Source organism: Prionailurus bengalensis, chromosome B3 (assembly GCF_016509475.1).
Source record: "Prionailurus bengalensis isolate Pbe53 chromosome B3, Fcat_Pben_1.1_paternal_pri, whole genome shotgun sequence".
Classification (NCBI taxonomy): Eukaryota; Metazoa; Chordata; class Mammalia; order Carnivora; family Felidae; genus Prionailurus; species Prionailurus bengalensis.
This window is the reverse complement of record NC_057355.1, coordinates 29,599,882-29,620,429: the sequence shown is the minus strand read 5'-3', so window position 1 is coordinate 29,620,429 and position 20,548 is coordinate 29,599,882. Positions and strand designations below refer to the sequence as shown.

Sequence of the window (20,548 nt, the reverse complement as noted above, 5' to 3'; positions counted from 1 at the left end):
AAAACAGTTTTGCCCTCTGCATGGAGCACTCCATCCCCTCCCCCCTTTTTTTTTTTTTGCCTGTTTCAGAACCTCAACCAGAAAAGCCTGTGCTGACCCTTTCCCCAATATATAGTTGGTTCCCTATTATTCTTATAGAGCACCTTCCCTTTTTCTTCAACGTACTTATCATAATTGAAATTATTTTATTTATGGTTATTTGATTGGTGTTGTTCTCATCCACTAAATTTTAAGCTTCATGGGGGCAGCAACTATGTCTTCTGTGTTCACCAGTTTCAACCTCCTGTTCCTAGCACTGCATAAACATTCAATAAGTATTTGTAGAATAACTGAACCAACAGAGTGTTTGACACTACAACTAAATATTTCATTTGGTGATCATTCTATGCCTGAGAAATTGGGCTAATTTCTACTTGTATTTCTGTCTAGAATGTAGCAGATCAGATTGCATTTCAAGTTGCTGGTGGATTAACAGCCCTTGAACACATTCTTCAAGTAGTAGTCCCAACCACAAATGTGAACACAGCCTCACGAATTCCTCTTAAGTAAGTATAGTTTTTTAATCTGTCTTTCACGTTTCATTTGTGAGTCATTTCTGCTCTATGGTTTCCATATGGGGGACCACAAGAAACTTGTATGTGTATTCAGGCTTGAATAGCAAAAGCTTACACTCCCCATTAGGGAGAAAAACAGAGGTGCTCGACTTCACTTACAAAACTCAAATCGAGCCTAAAAGCCTTAAAAAGGAAATCTCCTTGGTCTATGACCTTCTCTAATCCTAAAACAAGAAGAATGGATGAACTCCTGGGCAGCTTTAACTGCTTACATAAATTGAACAGAACTGAATAGTAGTAGCAAAAAGGTAGTACAAGAAGAGGTAAGTACATTAACAAAGGCCTGAGCTGTGGAATTTGAAGAAATCCCTAACATACAGGAAGATTAGTCTGAAGCCAAGACTGCCATAGTCTAGAGTCCTAGCCAAATAGCTGGCAACTGAATTGCAGTTCAGTCTTTAACTGCAAATTGCTCTTTGTCATATGGATCCTGCACAAGCTTTGGACCCAAGATCTGCTTTCCTCTTCTTTCAAGTCACTCTGTGATCCCTGGCCGCCTGGGATATAGTAGCAGACAGCTTTATTTCAGAAGTACTACATTCTGGAGGGGTAGCATGCACGGTTTCTGGATATTTTGTGGAGACTCTTATTTACAGAGTTTAAATGAGAAGTTTTGATAAAAGTTTACTTGTATCACTGAGAAAACTTAAATATTTAGTTGGCCCAACAAAAGTGAGTGCTTTATTTGTCCACTGGATACTACAGAAATTGCAAGAATACATCATCTTTTCTCCTGAGAGACATTTTGGTAAAATAAAAATAGCACTGGCTTTGGAGTTGGACAAACCTGGATTCCGGTTTTACCTGTGCCAGTGACGAGCTGGGAGAATTGGGGCAAGTGCCTTGTTCTTGTGGCATCTGTTTCCTCATTTGGTTACTCAGGGGTAGTCATATGCACCTCATAGTGCTACTCTGGGGATTGGATGAAATTACGTATGTGAGAGTTTTGTCAACCTCAAAGTGTTATATAAATGTTAGGTAACAGTTTTTAAGTAGTAGTTTTGCCTGCTTTAAGACAGTGTTATATTATCTCTTCGAAATGATACATTTCTAAGAACAAACTGATAGTGAAGTTAGTTTAGGTTCCTTTGCTCTACTGACAAAGTAGAGATTAATAAAAGAAGCTATAGGTATCCTTTGAGTCAGGATATCTTTCTGTGTAGCAGAAAGTTCTACATCAGTCACATATAGCACGCATGGAAGTTTTCTAACCCAGGATAGTTGATATTTCTTATCAAAATGGACTTTAGTGACAGTGTGTTGTTATCACTCAGTGTTTGTTAATTGACAGGGAGAGAGGAAATAAATTTGAGATAAGAAAGGAAATGGCAGGGGCCCCTGGGTGGCTTAAGTGTCTGACTTTGGCTCAGGTCATGATCTTGCAGTTCGTGAGTTCAAGCCCCATGTCGGGCTCTGTGCTGACAGCTGGGAGCTGAGGCCTGCTTCAGATTCTGTCTCCTCTCTCTCTGCCCATCCCCCACTCGTACTCCATCTCTGTCTCTCAAAAATAAATGAACATTAAAAAAATGTTTTTTAAAAAGAAAGGAAATGGCATTTGATTCTTTGGGACAGGGCTTTGATAACTGTTAATCATTCATATTGTTCATCTTAAGTGCACCTGTAGGGGCACCTGGGTGGCTCAGTCAATTAACTGTCTAACTCTTGTTTTCTTTTTTTTTCTTTTTAAATTTTTTTTAACGTTTATTTATTTTTGAAGGAGAGAGAGACAGAGAATGAGGAGGGGAAGGGTCAGAGAGAGAGGGACACACAGAATCCAGAGGGGCTCCAGGCTCTGAGCTGTCAGCACAGAGCCCGATGTGGCACTAGAACTCAACGAGCTATGAGATCATGACCTGAGCTGAAGTCAGATGCTTAACTGACTGAGCCACCCAGGCACCCCTGACTCTTGATTTCCACCCAGGTCATGATCTCGCAGTTCATAAGATCGAGCCCAGTGTCAGGCTCACTCTCTTGCTCTCTCTCTCTCTGTCTCACAAATGAAATAAATAAACATTAAAAAGAGTAAAATTAAATGCACCTATAGTTTTTTGTTTTGTCTTGTTTTGCTTTTTTTGGTTTTGTGGTAGGTTTAAACATGCATGAGACTGAGCTCTCTGGCTGGTAACTTAGATGCCTGTTTTACAAAAGCTACATTTGTCATTGTGGCAAAAAGCATGCTTTGGTGCTTATCTGTGCCTATCATTTTGGGAACAGAAGAAGTTTCCATACTTTCTAAAAAGACCTGAGCAAGAGTTAGTGCACCAACATTGGAAACAAGCTCTGGAATCTTGGGATCCCAGCCCAGTACTCCTCTGATGGTCACCAGCTGACCACAGTGCTAGGATTGAGAGTTTGTTTCTTCATCTCACCTTAGGCCAATAGATTTGTGTGTTTATCCAGGCACTGCTTGCTAAGCGAGGCCAACACTCAGGGCAGTGGGCATCGAGCAGTGACTCTAAGATTCTCTTCTCCTGAGCACAGCTCAAGATCATGTTGACTTTCTAAACTAGCCTCCCTTCTCAGGGCTAGAGGATTAAGTCTAGGAGAGTGTTATGCTGCTTACTTAGAAAGGGGCAAGAGAAATGCCACAGCTGTGTGAGATTTAGTATGGACTCAGACACTCTGGTGGGCATGAGTCAGTGGCTTAACTCAGAAAGTGTTCTTTCTCATATTCCTTCCAACTACTATTCTGTACAAAACAGTTGTTTTGCTTTTGTTAGAACCAGGGAAAACCCATAGAATTGCTTGAATCCTTGCATCCTTGAGAGGACTTAGTTAGGATGTGGTATTCCAAAATCAACCTTCTTAACAAATGTGTTCCCGTAAAATTGTTTTCAGTGCCAAGAAAGATCACCCTGAAACAAGGCAATTTTCATTTCATGTTTTATCTACTTTTGGGATTACTCATATTAATTTGCCTGTTAATTTTAATTGCAGAAAACAAGTACAAAAGAATGAATGAATATTCTAGCCTTTTCTTTGGTTTGGGCTAGTAAGAATTGTTTATTACAGCTTTTAATATTTGAAAATAGATGGTAGTTTGTCATTTTCTTTGGACATAGAGAATGCCTCAAGTGATGTAAATAAGAAGATAGATCTGATGTGATTAGAAGCTGTGGTCAAAGCTTTGTGTTGTGTTTTTATAACAGATTTACAGAGCAGCAATGATAATAGAAGGGAGAGTTGGTACTTACTGGCATTCTACATATCCAAACCCTTTTCAGGCAGCAATAGATGTTCATAATTCACAAAGAAACCCACATCCCCTTTCGGGCCATGATCACTAGGCTAAGTCATCCCCAGGTTGCCTTTCACTTCCTTGGTATTCCTATTTCTTGACACTCGTAGACAATGAAGGACCCAAATGGTTAACTCTCCAAGCCACTCTAGGTTGTTCAATGGAAAACTCACCAGGCCCCCTATTTCTTCTCTGTTAGCCGTGCTTATCTTCCTTAATTGCACCTCTGGACCCAATTTTTATATAGAAGTACTATAGTTTCATCAACACAGAACAATGCAGATGGTATAGTATAGCAAAAAATAAATAGGCTCTGGAGTCAGATCTGAGTTTAAATTCTTTGCTTTTCACTTATTAGTTATATGACATTGGTCCAAATTGCTTGTTATAACAGAGCCTCAGTTAAATGGTAACACTACCTTGTTGAGTAGGACTTGTTGGCTGTTGTGAGAATTAAAAGTGTGTGTGTTTGTTAAGTGCCCTGTGCAAAGAAAGCACTTAGTTAATATCAGTGTGTTTTGTTGTGGTTGTTATGATGTTGACTTGATATTATCTTAATTAACTGAGCTTTAAATCCCCAACTCTGTGCCACTTTGGCTTCTAAAAAGCTATAATCTGTTTTTACTTGTGCATTTGTTTTTTCATCTTAAGCACAAACTTCATCTTGATAAATTTTAGTCTTGCCTGTCAAGATCCATTTTGGATCCTGATTTGTCCTCTAACTTAGTGTCTTTTTCTTTAACTTTGTGTCAGACCTAAAGTTGATCTGTAGAATATATGCATCTTCATCTAAATCACTGAAAAAAATATCCACCAGGTTAGGGAATAGTTCAGTTTAGCACTTTATTAATGAACTATCTTGTACTCCATTTATTGTATTGCCATCTCCCCAAATAGACTGTAATTCCTTGGGACCAGAAACCATAGTAAATACATTACTTTTATTTTTATAAAAACAATATTAGTGTTGGGGCGCCTGGGTGGCGTAGTCGGTTAAGCGTCCGACTTTAGCCAGGTCACGATCTCGCGGTCCGTGAGTTCGAGCCCCGCGTCGGGCTCTGGGCTGATGGCTCAGAGCCTGGAGCCTGATTCCGATTCTGTGTCTCCCTCTCTCTCTGCCCCTCCCCTGTTCATGCTCTGTCTCTCTCTGTCCCAAAAATAAATAAACGTTGAAAAAAAAAAACAATATTAGTGTAAATCATAATGGCATCTTAATAAATATCATTTGAATACATGAATTAATTATTTTTCCCATGGATAGAAATCAAGCAGGAAAAGAGCTCACTGCATCAGGGCGCCTGGGTGGCTCAGTTGGTTAAGTGTCCGACTCTTCATTGCAGCTCAGGTCATGATCTCATGGTTCATGAGATCGAGCCCCATGTTGGGCTCTATGCTGACAGTGCAGAGCCTGCTTGGGATTCTCTCCCTGCCTCCCACCCCTGTTTGCTCATATTCTGTCTCTCATTCAAAATAAAGAACTTTAAAAAAAAAAAAAAAGAGCTTACTGCATCAAATACTTGACTCTGTGGATTTGAAATATGATCACATCTCAGTCAAAAAGGGTCCTTGATTTTGACCACTCTTTAGGAATTTTTTTTTATTTTGTCTTTAAATTTCTATGTATTTATAATTAAGTCAAGTATCTATAACTGCCACTTACTGAAAAAGCCAAATGGGGATGCTAGAACTGTACTCTTGGTCATCCTTACCACAGTTTTAGAATCACAGCACATTGGTATATTATGAGATGGTCCCGATTTTAAACTATGTTAAAAATAGATACTTCTCGCTGCTGTGTTCTTTATAAAGTAAACCTGTTTATTCATATCAAACAAATTAAGTTGTTTTCTTTTTTTTTTTTTTTTGCTTTATGGTATATACATCTATGTATAATAAATCGGTCTTAGGTAAAACAGCAGTCACTGAATATAATAATAAAAGTAAATAAATTTAGAATGATGTGAGGTGGAGCTTTGCTTGCTAGGAAGATCATTTACAAGATACCACAAATTTATTCTCCAGAGTAAAATAAAAGAAAACTTGTGATTTTGTGCAGTTTATTCACTTGGCAGTATTGCCTGTACTTGATCCTTTGCGTTGGTAAGGAGACAGACCTTACTTAACATTACTGGGTATATCCTTAGTGCTGGTCACTCTTCTAGGGGCTTTGTATGCCTTCCCTATTTACTCCTCACAGTCACTAGCAGCCTCATCTGTGGCCTGCTACCAGAATGAGGGTCGACTGCTGTCATGTTTGGAACGTGACTGACTGCACCCTGAGGGAGCCATAATATCCCTTTTGAAAGCATGTTTATTCATTCCAAATAGCAACAAGAATGTTCAGAATTGCTTTCCCATGATTATTGAGGTTTTGTCTCTAAAGGCTCCTGTTCCCTTTTCTTGGTCTTATAATACACAATAGAGACTGGTGGAGTTCATCTTATAATGGAAAAGAGATATTCCTTTGTGTTCCAGAAGCAGGTAAATAATCTAGGGCTTCTAGGACTTTCAATCCTAATGACCAGGGGAAAAAACTATTTTCCAGGGAGTCCCTTCTTAGGATCAGTTATAAGCATATGTGGACATGGGAATGGGACTGCCACATTTAGGAACCATTCCAAATAGACCCTGTCCATAGGGAACTTAGAATCATAGAAAATGAGATGGATTAAACTCTAAGTATCATTAGAGCCTGCTGTATTACCTTGGTGGAACAGGCACTCTGGTGGTGTACACAAACTTCAGAAAAGGAATGTTTTGCTGCATATCCAGTGTCTGCAAACTTAGTTTCCTGAGATGCCTGGCCTCATGTGGTCTATAGCGTACTTCTTACTCTGGTCTCCTGACTCACTTGTCTGTTCTTTTGGGGGCTCATTTACTTTGCCTTTTTGTTTTGTTTTGGGTTTGTTGTTGTTGTTGTTGTTGTTGTTAAATGTGTTAAATCTTTGCCTTTCTCTTCAAGTTGCAACACAATCCATACTCTGTTAATTCAGCTTTCACCATGAGTTCCTCCCCTATTATCCTTTCATCTCTCTTCTTGGTTTGTCATACTTACTTCATATCTGTTGTCGTTTTTCTGGGTGTTTTGAATACTACCTGTTCTAAGCATTACACCATGCCTCTTCTTAGCAGCTCTGTTTTATGCCATGTGATGCTCCCTCAATGGCCATACCTGATTCAACCAAGAGTGGACATTTGACTGGAGCAGCCAATCTATAGACTAGCCAACAATATCAGACTTAAAACTCAGCCCAGAAAGTTAAACTGAGCCAGTCAAATATCTCTCTCAGGAATTTGCAGTTGGAAAGTTGTACAACTCCAGCTCATTTTTTCTAGTGTATTTGAATTTGAAAAATCACGTTGAGTAACTTCTGGGATGGCCATTACAGGGCTCTGTTCACTCCAAGTTTAGCAGGGCTAACGAAGGCCATTTGGGAAAAAAGGAGGAGAACAGAACTGTTTCAGGAGAGAGAAGGGAGATGGAAATGAGAGCGGGTCCAGTCTACAGAGCTGCCATTGTTTCTGCCCTCCTGAGGTCTAGTAGTTCATTTTCTCCTGGATTCATGGGAAGTTCCCAATAACCTTCAATAAATGCCTCTTTTACTTGAGATATTTTTAGTGAATTTCTGTCCCTTCAAACCAAAAGAGCCTGATACTTTTAAATACAAATATTAAAGATTTCTTAAATTCTAGATTGGGTTGAAAATACTTGACTGTGTTATAGAGCCTTCCTTGTGACCTCTTTTGTTTTTCTAAATTCTTTCCTATCAAGAAAGAATGAATGCCCACAGTTTAAAGTAGAAATAGAGAGAAAACACGCTCTACAAGTTCTCTAGAGTATAGTTCTTTATGAACATTAAATGTCTCTACAAGCTGGGACTGGCTGAACTTTCCTTCTCTCTGCTAACCCCAGTTTGGAGACTCTGTATAGAAAATTATGTAGATTAAACTTTCTGTCTCTGGTTGCTAAGGCAAACACACTTAAGTAGCATACTCTGGAGTGCAGAGCTTATCTTCAGGATCAAAGGTAAGAAAATGTGTTATATATTATTCTTTAAGAATAGAAGTGCCTGGGTGGCTCAGTCAGTTAAGTGTCAGACTTTGGCCCAGGTCATGATTTCACAGTTCATGAGCTCAGGCCCCATGTCAGGCTCTGTGCTGACAGCTCAGAGCCTGGAGCCTGCTTCGGATTCTGTGTCTCCCTCTCTTTCTGCCCCTTCCCCACTCACACTCTGTCTCTCTGCTTCTCTCTCTCTCAAAAATAAATAAACATTAAAACACAAATAACAGTACTATTCATATTTTTTATAGCTCTCCAGTGTTAACTTTCTTGGTGGCCCTCAGTCCCAGATCGGTTACCTCGTCATTAACATTATAATTAGGAATTAGTTTGAATCCTGGTAACATTTACAAACAACTGAAAAGTGTATTTCTTTAGACCCTGCTCTCTCAGACTTGATCATAATGGGCCATAGTCCAACTTTTTGATAAAAATAAGTTTGTTCATGAGAAACCCAATCATTTCACAAGTTATTTTTGGAAACTGGAAAACAGTTGCCTATTTTGACTCCGAGACTATGATGTTTAGAAGGTGAGAAGACTGTGAGGTCAATTGTCCCTCCCCCTCAAATCCTGGCAGCATGATGCAGCTCAGAACAGTAATCACGCGCTACAAGATAGAGCTTCATTATATTTTTAAGAACTGAATAATATGCCTTTAATAGCACGGTTTCAGTCACTAGGAGAAAGAGACAGCATTTGTAAAAGACAAATTGTCCTCTGTTAGTTAAGTCATTTTATAGTACCTAACAGAAAGAAGAAAAGCATTGGCTTATCCCATTTCAGGGCAACCCTTTTGGGGATTGCAGTCTTGTTTCTCTCAGGGAAACCAAACAGTATCTCCATATTATTCAACATTTATCTCAAAGTATGGCTTACTTAAATACCTGATGCAAACTTCAGAGCGTTGTATCATCTCTTATTCCTTCCTCTCTCTCACCCAATAAGAAATGCAAAACTTCATTCTAGAGGGGGTTGTTGTTTTACCAAAATTGCATTGGTAGATGCTGGATTCATGTTTTCTAATACAAGTAGACTTGAAACTTTATTTGTAGTTCAGTCTACATTAAGGCATTTGTTATCATGTAGAAAGCTCTCCAGGTATAATTTGTCAAACATTTTTGGTTATCTATCTGGTTAAGAAAATCTTTAACTGGACTATCATTGTTAAATCACTCCTGGAACATTATTCACATCTTAACTGAGGCTCTCACTTGCTTGCCATTTTCTTTGCACTATTACCTTTTCCTGGGAATTATTTTCACCAAGCCTAGCTATTGACTCAAAGATCAGGTTAATTGCCTTATTGAAAATCAAAGTGCGTGTAAATAGTTCTCTACATTGACAGTTGAGTTAAGGTAAATACAGATCTCTCACCTTTTCAAATTGATGCATTCTAACAAAGATGGTTATAAGGTTAATTTCTATTAAGTAAATCCAATTTTCTTATTAATTTCCTTCATAAAGTCAACAATGAATTTCTATGGGCAAAGTATCAATGCATTACATAATTGATGAAGAGCATGTAGCCAAGTCATTTGGTGTTCTAGACAGTGTAACACAGCAGTCTTGTTGAAAACACACTTCAGCACTTTCAGAACCATGAATTATGTAGCACTCTCCTAACTTTGTAACTCTCTTTTCTTGTCACCTTCTGGGACTTGAATCCTTGAAAACTACCTAAAGAGGATGAAGATTATATCATATTTTACAAGTACATACCACAGTCTAACACATAATGTATGTTAGGCTAAAATTTACTTCTGTAAACATACTCACTTTTCCACTTGGCTAGCTCTAGAGCTCAAGCCAAAAATACCTGTATTTAGAATTAGAGAAAGGGGAATATAATGCACTAATGGATTAAACTTACCTGGGTTTCAGTGTCAGGGCATTAGGGTTCAAATACCAGCTTTGCCAGTATTTGATGTGAGACTTGTCTCATAAGGCCTTATTGGCTGTAGTATTTTTCATCTGGGAAATAGGAGAAAGATTCCTGTTTCACAGGGTTGTTGTAAAGATGAAATGCTAATATGTATAAAGGGGCTTTGTGAATTGTCATACTCTAACATGGGACGCCAGTGGCATCTGGGGCAGAATGCAGGATTGTCCTTCACACTGTAAGGTGTATGGCATCCTTTGGCCCATTAAATAACATTAAATAGCCATTAGATACCTGTGTTCCCATTGTTTTGACAACCAAATATGTCATTACACATTTCTACCTTTTACTTACAGGATTAATACCATCCTGATTGTGAACTATGTGCTGGGCAATAGAGTTGTGGAAATAAATAAAACATTGTCCGTATCCTCAGGAAGCTCACTTGTTAGGGGGTGAGCTAACCAAGGAAAGATGTAATTTAGTACAGTGTGCTAAGTAAAACTAGAGAAGTATGCACCAAGTACAGAAATAGCACAGAGGATGGAGCAGTTAACTGCCAGGGGAGGACACAGAGTTATAACATCCAAACTGGGTTTTAAAAGAAAAGATTCAGGGGCACCTGGGTGGCTCAGTCGGTTAAGCGTCCGACTTCAGCCAGGTCACGATCTCGCGGTCCGTGAGTTCGCGTCGGGCTCTGGGCTGATGGCTCAGAGCCTGGAGCCTGTTTCCGATTCTGTGTCTCCCTCTCTCTCTGACCCTCCCCTGTTCATGCTCTGTTTCTCTCTGTCCCAAAAATAAATAAACGTTGAAAAAAAAAATTTTTTAAAAGAAAAGATTCAGAGTTTGCCAAATTAACAAATCTTCCTCAGTTAACAGACAGCACAGCATGTACAAGATCATGGAGGCCTGAAATAATAGGGTGTGCTTAGGGAGCTGTACACGTTAGAACAATATCAGAAATATTTAGGTATGAATGAATTGGGCAAATGACAATTCAGGGAAAAGTAAAAGGCATCCATTCCTTATTTATTTCACATTTGGGGGCGGAGGGAGTTCCTGTCAGTTTTATTCACTCATCTATAATTGTTGCCACTATCTTAATTTCAGCCCTATTGCTTATACTGTTATTACCAAATACAAAGAGGAATTCAGTCATTTAACATACTTTTATTGCCACGGACCTGGTGCTTTGTTTATCGTGGTGGATAGAAGATGTGCAAGAGAACCTTTGCGAAGGAGTGCTTAGAACCCCTGCAGAACACTTGGCGTTTTCAGAAGTACAAGAGTAGTAAAACTGCTTTATAAATATATTAGATTTGTTAACAGAGTTTTTGGCACGTCTTCCCCAATGTTATCACTGATATAAATGAAGAAACTAAGGCTTAAAAATATTAAAGGATTTGTCATCAGTCATCACGTTGGCAGCTAGGACTGAGCATCCTGTTCTGGTGTCTGTTTTCTGTACCTTCCTGCCTTGTTGTTTCTGATATGTGAGCACGTAACTTTAGCCATTTTAATAAAAATAAAATACCATTTCATTAATATCTTATAAAAAATTACTGTCATTATTCCTGTGGGTTGCTGGAGTTTTGTTGTTGTTGTTATTGTTACTTGTTTGTTGTTTAGTTTTTGACTTTTGGTGGGGGACAGACTGGTTTTGGATTTTTTTTTTTTTTGTAGTGGTTTGTTGGTATACGTATAGGAAATGTTTGTGGAATCATTTTTCCCACCTAGGAGCCAAAGAGGGACAAGAGGAAGTGATCTAACAAAAAATGAGAAAGAAAGACAAAAACCACTCATAACTGTTTATAAGACAAAATGTCCAGGGAATATTTAGCAATGAAGTTGAAAAAAGAAATAGAACATTTCAATATTACCTTAAATACCTTTTTCAGAACTTAAATCAGGTGGCACATATGGAGAAAACTGATCATAGTATTTACTCCTGTTATTACCTGTTCTAGATATTATGGAGTTAGAAACCAAGTACCACTTCATGTGCCCACTACATCATAGCCCTCGGTAAATGTTAATAAAATGGTACTTGCCAGTGTGGGTGAAATCTGGAATACAGCCCACTGTTAATAAATAATTCCTCTTTTCTAAGCAGGATTGTTTGAATATAATTCTAAATATCTGTTTTTAGATCCAAGCTTACTAAAAGTGACTAACTTTCCCTAAGACAATAAAAGTAAAAAATTATTTTGCAAGCCAATTAGCCATAGTGATTGGTAAATACTCTTCTCCATTTGACATATTGAAGCATTTTGTTTGTGTCTCAAAAGGCTGCACAGAGATGGTTACATTTGACAGCTGTTGTACCACTAATAAGATTAAAGTAAAGAAATTAGTTTTGTCGACTTTAATCTGCTGTTTAACACTGCAAACCACCTGGGGTCTTCTCCAGGGTCTGCATGTCTAATTGTGAATTTAAAATTACATAACCAGATCCTACTTATAAATATATCTAAAGATTTGCTAACGGTAACTGTCTTGTTACTAGACCAGACAGTTTAGCACTAGACTTTAAAATTAATGTTTTAATTTGGCAGTCACCCTGCATTTTTAAATGTATTATTCTAATCTTTGAAACATAACACCTTCTCAGCGGGAGGTTAATTTTAGGAAATGAAGAAAGTTTCATTAGGTTGGTGCTTAAGATATGTACGATTTTTCCATCTAAAATTAGAATATATCTATGGAATAATTAAATTGCCAATTCTAATTGTACCAAATTGACCAATTAAAAAAAAAAAAACAAAAAAACCTTGAGATAACACATCTAGGTGAAGGTTTCTTACTGCTTGCTCTGGGCACCATTATTATTAGGAAAATAGTTTACTTTAAAAATTAATGTTGGTGTTATTAAAATGTTATGTTGTAGAGAAGTTTCTGGGTGGCTTAGTTGGTTAAGCATCTGACTTAGGTCATGATCTCATGGTTCATGAGTTCGAGCCCCACATCAGACTCTGTGCTGACAGCTCAGAGCCTAGAGCCTGCTTCGGACTTGGTGTCTCCCTCTCTCCACCCCTCTGCTCATGCTCTGTCTCTTTCTGTCTCTCAAAAGTAAATAAACATTTAAAAAAAAGTTATGTTGTAGAATGTGATATGCAGTGCAATAATCCTTTGTGATTATTACATTGAGTTTTAATGCAAACTGAAGCGTAGGGTACATATAATTTATAACCCCACAGCGAAGGTCATTTGGTCAGGCAGTCTCATTAGCATCCCTTGAAGACCCCCCCATCTTTTTTTTTAATGTTTATTTATTTTTGAGACAGAGAGAGAGCTTGAGCGAGGGAGACACAGAATCTGAAGCAGGCTCCAGGCTCTGAGCTGTCAGCACAGAACCTAACACGGGGCTCAAACTTGTGAAACGCGAGATCATGACCCGACCTGAAGTCGGCCACTTAACTGACTGAGCCACCGAGGCACCCTGAAGACCCCCCATCTTGATCTGAGCTTTATTGTTCCTGAATGTTGGTTCCCCCACTGGCCCTGCTTACCCCAAGTGTTCTGGCATCAGACAAATGGATCAGGAACAAGAAAGGCAGTGTGGCTTTAGACTAGTCTTCACAGCACCCTTGGAAAAAAATTTCCCTTCACCCACAGCTCATGCTGATCCAAATGTCCCATTATCCATTGCAAAAAAAAAAAAAAAAAAAACTTCCCAAATTCTGACACAAGTTCACCTTTTCTGTGGTCACAAAAATGTCAAAACTGAATAATCCACAGGTGTATTGGGCATCACAATCGGAAGTGGAGTTCAGTTTGCCTGCCTGCTGCCTCTAGGGTTAGCACCTTGAAGAAGTTGGTGGGCACTGACTCTTGCTTCTTGCTGATTACCCAATACTACTTCACATAGGGCTTTCCATCAGCCTCCATCCTGCAGGCAAACCCAGATACACATGACCGTTCAGGGCTCCCAGGGAGTCTGGTCAGACCCAGGCCACCACCTTCAGGACTGACTTGACCTCCTCTCATCATGGAACCTCTGTGCCTTTCATGGCTTCCCTAGGAGGCTGGAAGCTCCCTACAGGGTAGAGACTAGCTTTTTCCCTGTTTTCCCCATGCCCATCACTGGATCAGGCAGAATGGGTAGTGGCACTAAATACCACTGAAAGAAAAAAAAAAACTAAGGAGAATATGTTAGGAAATGACTATAGTATAGCTGATAACCTGATAGTATAGCTAATACAACCTCATTGAAGATGAGGAATGAGTATGGCATATGCCAAGATATGTTTCAACTGTCTTTAGTATTGGTGGTGGTAACTTTGTTTTACTGAAACTGTTGTGTGTTGTAGTATAAAGCAGGTGAATAATTATGGATATTCTAATTCTGTCATCCTCAGTGCATTTGAGGGCTAAGATTTTCTGTGTCAAAGAAAGAATAGAGAGCTATTATATAGAAGAGTTTAAAGGGGAAAAAAATCCCTTAGTCCTGAATTTGAATCTGAAATATCACTATGCATTCATAAGATATTTTATCTTTAAGTAGGTGGCATGGTTCCTACCTCTACTCATTCTAATGAGTGTTTAAAAAATAGAATAGTGGAAAATGTGGTTAATTAGTGTGTTAATATATTCCACAGCTGTATATTCTTGTATATTGTGCTTGAAACAAGGAAAGCGGTTGTCCCTTCATTAGACATTTCTGGGCTCAGCCAACTCAGTGCTGCACACTGTGATGGCTCCAAAGAGGATGAATCAGTCAAGGACCTTGCCCAGAAGAAATTTAGAGTAGTCCCATAATAGAATAGAGTTCTCAGTGGTTCAAAAGGAGTGTTTTCAGCCTCAAGAATTGGCGTAGGCAGCTCTCAAGTGGCCACTCCTGTAAGGCCAGGCCTAGGTCACAGGCTTCATTCTGGGGGTGGCCACTTGCTTGGTGGGTCCACTTAGGGTATTTGAATCCTAACTGCAGTTGGATCTCCCTAGTATGAGATAACTCTTTTTTTTTAATGTTTATTTATTTAATTTGAGAGAGAGCACGCACTCTAGCAAGGAGAGGGGCAGAGAAGAAAGAGAGTGCTGTTAGCGCAGAGCCCAATGCAAGACTCAATCCCACAAACGGGGAGATCATGACCTGAGCTGAAACCAAGAGTTTCAGCTCACTTAACTGACTGAGACAGCCAGGCACCCCTCAGATAACTCTTTTTAATACTATCTAAAGAAATTATTTTAGTTTGGAGCTTTATAAAGACAAAGCATAATTTAAGAATGACAGTTTTTATAAACTATATACTATTTATTAAATGCTTAACGCAAATCAAATATATTTTGTAAAATATATTTTGAGGCTCTAGTTTTAACATTCTTTTCTCCCTTCCCTAAGGAACTGGTATTAAATACTCTAGTTCTGTGTGTTCTGATTCAGTTTCAATAATCTTCTTTGCTAAAACAAATTCTATATCATTTGCTAACCACCCTCTGTTTTGTGAGGATCTGTCACATTTCCACACTTATCCACATCAGGCAACCAACCCCTTTCTTACATGAAGGTTGAAACAGTAATTGATAAAACTTCCTGCAGCTGTATGATGTGACTCTGGTATTTGCTGTGCCTACTTGGCATAGAATTTTGCCCTGCAGGACCATATAACTAAAGGAGTATATAACTATGTATCATTTATTAAATGCTTAATGCAACCAAAGGAATTTGGTAAGTTATATGTACTGGGGCTCTGGTTGTAAAATGCCCATGGAAGTTGTTTTTAAATGTCTGCGGTCTTCACACAGGTGTAAGACAGTGGATTTTGGTGAACAGTATTTTCCGAAAAGTCTTAACTACTGCAAACTGCATAAGAATATAAACTATGTAATTCCTAAGTTATATTATCATACCCTCTTAGGCTACAACCACCTGGGGCTTTTCTAATTAATTATTTCATAGGGTATAGGTACTAATCTTAATGTCTGAGTTTTACTAGTGTTTTATTACTCCTTTTAATATGGAAATATGTTACTGTACTGATTGCCAAAATATCCAGTTTTGTGATGCCTTTTCTCTCCTCGCTTTTCAGAGGCAACATTTTCAGTGAGAAGACTTACTGACACAAGATTCACTCATGCAGTCACAATCATTTGGGGCACAAAGCCTTTATCTAAGCCAGCCACAGTGTACTTTTGACAGAATGGGCAATAAGATTTTAATGTCTTCTCAGAAGATACTTTTAAAATCTGGGGCTTTCTGTTTGATGTTAAAAAGTGCTCCTGGTCATTTGAGTTTTAAATTACAGGGAAAGCCTCCTGGGCAGACCACCCAGGCTGTGTTCAAAGAAGTGATCTTTCTAAGACAGGTGCTTTTCAAATAGAAGTTGTCTTTCAAACAAGTTTTACTGAGAGGACAAGTTTTCCCTGACCCTGAGATTTTTGGGGACCCCCCCCCCGCTTTTTTTCTTATCAGAAAGTAGTTTCTTTGTGGAAGTTTCTTGGGGGAGTTTTGTGAGCATAAGATTATATAGATGCACATTCCACACTTACCAGTAAATGCTTTTTCTTTAAAGCACAGAGAGTATTAGGACAAAATCTTATACTTTGTGTTTTTTATGGGTATGTTTATTGATGCCTTATGATATTCCATAAGTGATTTTAGACAAGTTGTAGGGATTTGATTGAATGAAACAGAAAAATTGAAATTAAAAATCAAGGTTATAGGGGTGCCTGGGTGGCTCAGTTGGTTGGGTGTCGGACTTCGGCTCAGGTTCATGGGCTGACAGCTCAGAGCCTGGAGCCTGCTTGGATTCTGTGTGTGTGTGTCTCTCTCTCTCCCTCCCACTCTCTCTTTCTCTCAAAAATGAATAAGCATTAAAAATTTTTTTTAAAAAATCAAGATGATAAAAATTATGGATCAAAACAAAAAGGAAAAAGGCATACAATTATAAAGCTATAAGGTTCTACATTTTTAAGTCCTTAAGGATCTACAATTGTATATATTAATCCTACTATAAAACTACAATACACAAAACCATGTAATATGGCACAATGAATGCTTAACAAAATCATCAGTTAGAGTAGGAAACCAGGGAATATATCCTGTATATAGTTATGATAAAGATACCATTTCAAACCAGTAGAGCAAAAGTGGTTTATTCAATAACCTTTTGGGGGTAGGGGGGATAAATGTAGGTTTCTGGCTCACACCACATGTCAAAATAAATTCTAAACGAATTGATAGTGAATTTATAAAACCATAAAATTACCACACACAATGATCATTCAAGAAAAAATAAAAACAAATGGCTGGATACAACTGTAAAGTTACCTCATCTCATAGCGAAGAAGAACTTTTTAAACAATGAAAGGAAGGGAAGAAAAAATAAAACCACAAAGAAAATAATTGTTAGACTACATAAGATTGTTTAGCTTCGATACATAAAATAATAATACTGTGAAAATAACATGAACAAAATGAAAGGTAGTAGATAAACTGAAAAAAGCATTAACAACATGTATTAACCCTTTGCCATAATGAGAGAATCCTTATAAATCACTAAGAAAAAGATGAAAACCTTTTTTATGTTTTTCATCAATAAAGACATCACCTTATTGATGAAAAACAATAAAAATTTTTAAAATAGAGAATAAGAATAATTAACAAAAAGATGAGTAGACATGGCAGCTTCATTTTGAAAAACTTCAATAACCCCTACCTTATCTCACAATCAATTTTAGATCATGGACTTAAGTGTAAAATCTATGAAACTACCAAAAGTGAATTTAAAAGAATATTTTTATAATCTTGAAGTGGAAAGGTTCTTTTAAGTCTGACACAAAACTCAGATGCACTAAAAAAGTTTGACAGATTTTATCAAATAGAAATGAAAACATTCCTTGAAATCTTGCCATTTGCAACTACGTGGATGGAACTAGTTTGTATTATGCTAAGTGAAATTAGTCAGAGAAAGACAAATATCATATGACTTCATTCATATGAGGACTTTGTAAGACACAGAACAGATGAACATAAGGGAAGGGAAGCAAAAATAATATAAAAACAGGGAGGGGAACAAAACATAAGAGACTCTTAAATATGAGGAACAAACAGAGGGTTATTGGAGGGGTTGTGGGAGGGGGGTGGGCTAAATGGGTAAGGGGCATTAAGGAATCTACTCCTGAAATCATTGTTGCACTATGTGCTAACTAATTTGGATGTAAATTTAAAAAATAAAAAAAATGAAATGAAAACATTCTTTTGACAAAAATAAGTTTAGATAAACTGAAATATTTATTTGCAACATACAGTGATTCAAAGGTTAGCATCTTTATTATTGGTAAAGAGCCTTATAAGTCAATAAGAAAAAGACAGCCCTCCCCCATAGAAAAATGGGTATAAGGTATACAGTGATAATTCAAGAAAATGTAAATATTTATGGCCAATAAGAACATGAAAAGGTCTTAAAACACACTAGTAATAAAAATGCAATCTTTAAAAATACTATATGTAGCTGCCAAATTGGTAAAGATTTTTTTAATGAAATTTTCCAGTTTTTGGTAAAAGCATGGAGAAACTCTTTTTCTAAGAGTATAAATCAGTTTTTTTAAAACTCAAATTTTTTTTCTGGAGGGCAATTTGAATTTGGCAGTGTCTATCAAAAATCTTAAAAATGTTCATATTTTTTTATGTAATTTATCATTACTGGAAATTTATCACAAGGTGATACGATGTTTTCAGTACAGCTATTATGAGTATGAGTTGTGCCATTGAGCACATCCTGTGTTTGCTAAGTTCCCAAGCATATAAAGTGGCCCTACCACTATAGAACTTGGGAATTGCTTCCCAATTTTCATGTCTAGGATACAGGCATGAGACCTAAGCTTTGCAACCCAGTATACCTATTCCAGATATCCACTCTGAAGCTGACGAAGCAGGGAGATCCCAGATTCTGTCCTTTTGACAATTGGAAACAGCTGCATGTAGCATGCAAAGTCACAGTGTAAGTTCAAGCTGTGCCATATGGTGCCCACTGGTTTTTTTCATCAGATCAGTTTGGTTGTGTGTGATTTGGGTATTGGTCCTGGCAGTGTAACTTCTGTGCCTGTGTTTTCTAAATCCCATCATATACTCAATAGCCTATCAATTAATTTCCTTTCTGTTTAAGTCAATCAGAGCTTTCTTCTTGTGTCTTGTAACTAACTAAAAGGTCTGACTGTTAAAACAGCATTATTTATAACATCAAAAATTAAACACAAAAATGGTAAGGGAGTGGTTGAAATAAATATTATATCCATAGTATAACACTCTTAATCCTTTTTAAAATTATGCAGTATTTCTCGGTGTAATTATTTTAATCAGAGAAGGAACTTAAAATAAGACATTAGAGGCTTACAAAATTGTTGGAAACTATTGTAGACCTCTGGATTGACTGCAAAACAGTATGTTAGACTACATAAAATTGTTTAGTTTCAATACATAAAATAATACTGTGAAAATAATATGAGCAAAATGAAAGGCAATAGATAATTTGGAAAAAGCGTGGGGTTTTTTTCCAGATTAACTCCAAAACAATACCAAACATATCCACTGGGGGCACTGCTCCCTCTGAAGCCAACACACAAGTTGGGAAGGAAATAAGGATGCCATGCACAACTGTCTCTCACACCAGGGAAACTACAGAATGGGTACAGATCAGAGATTAGGAAATCACATAAATTAGCATAATCCCACTGGTTCTTGACACCCAGAAGCTGGAAGATGGAACCTGGAATGCTGCTGCAGGAAAGCCTCACATTTCCAAGTCTTGCTTAATAGCAACAAGAGCCAAAGAAAGATGACCTTGACTCAGTTCAGCCTCCAAATCCCATGTGGTAATAGTTGTGTAGAGGGAAAAAAACTTCAGTATGTATAGATTATGTCTAGAAGGATATGTAAACTAGTAACCATGGTGATTTCTAAGGTGGGAAATTGAGTGGCTGAGGAACATAAGTAAGAGGGCAATGCTTTTGACTACTTACCTTTTTTTGTGCATGTTGTACTATGGTTGTCATTCCTAGTCAAAAAGTTACAAGGTAAATTTTAATTTATCAAAGCTCAGTAGTTTTTATGCACCCCATGGGAACACACCTTAAGTTCTCTGAAGAACCATTCAAGGCTCTGAAGGAGGGAACATAGTAGGACTCTGGGTTCCTCACTTCTGCTTCAGTCAGAACAACTCTGGTTTTATCAGTTCTGTGGTTTAAGCATCTAAATAAGATTGTGTAAGCTTTGAATCTTCTGAGTAAGAAAGCATTCTGCTGCTTTTATAAAAAACTGAAGACCATTATTACAGGAGAATATTAAATGTCATGGAGAAATATTCATTATGTATTTCTTAAATAAATGTACATTTATAATATTGGAAAAAAGGGTGGGGTGCCTAGTGGCTCAGTCCATTGAGCATTTGGCTCTTGATTTCAGTTCAGGTCATGATCTCATGGTTTGTGGCTTTGAGCCCCACGTCAGACTCTGTGCTGGCAGTGCAAAGCTTGCTTGGGATTCTCTCTCTCTCCCTCTCTCTGCCCCTCCCCCACTCATGCTGGCTCCCCTCTCAAAAACACATAAATAAACTTAAAAAAAAATAGAACAAAAGACCAGACGTACAAATGCCAAATTATTGCTTGATAGCTTTTTGCTATTTCTTTGTCCTTGTCTTTCCCAAATTTAGTATAATAATTTTTAAAATTATTTTTATTATTTATTTATTTATTTTGTTTTTTTTGGTGCCAAAACCCAGGAACGAATTAAAAATTATTTTTATAGGGGGTGCCTAACTG

The 20,548-nt window shown here is 37.7% G+C and overlaps 1 protein-coding gene across 3 annotated transcripts in view; it reads left to right on the top strand.

Moving 5' to 3' along the window:
- SCAPER (S-phase cyclin A associated protein in the ER) overlaps nt 1-20,548 on the top strand; it is a 535,605-nt gene that overhangs the window by 365,985 nt on the left and 149,072 nt on the right. For all 3 annotated transcript variants that reach the window (XM_043554938.1, XM_043554936.1, XM_043554937.1), the window contains exon 24: nt 430-545. In XM_043554938.1, coding sequence (XP_043410873.1) covers nt 430-545 — 116 coding nt within the window. The remainder of the gene's footprint in view (nt 1-429; nt 546-20,548) is intronic.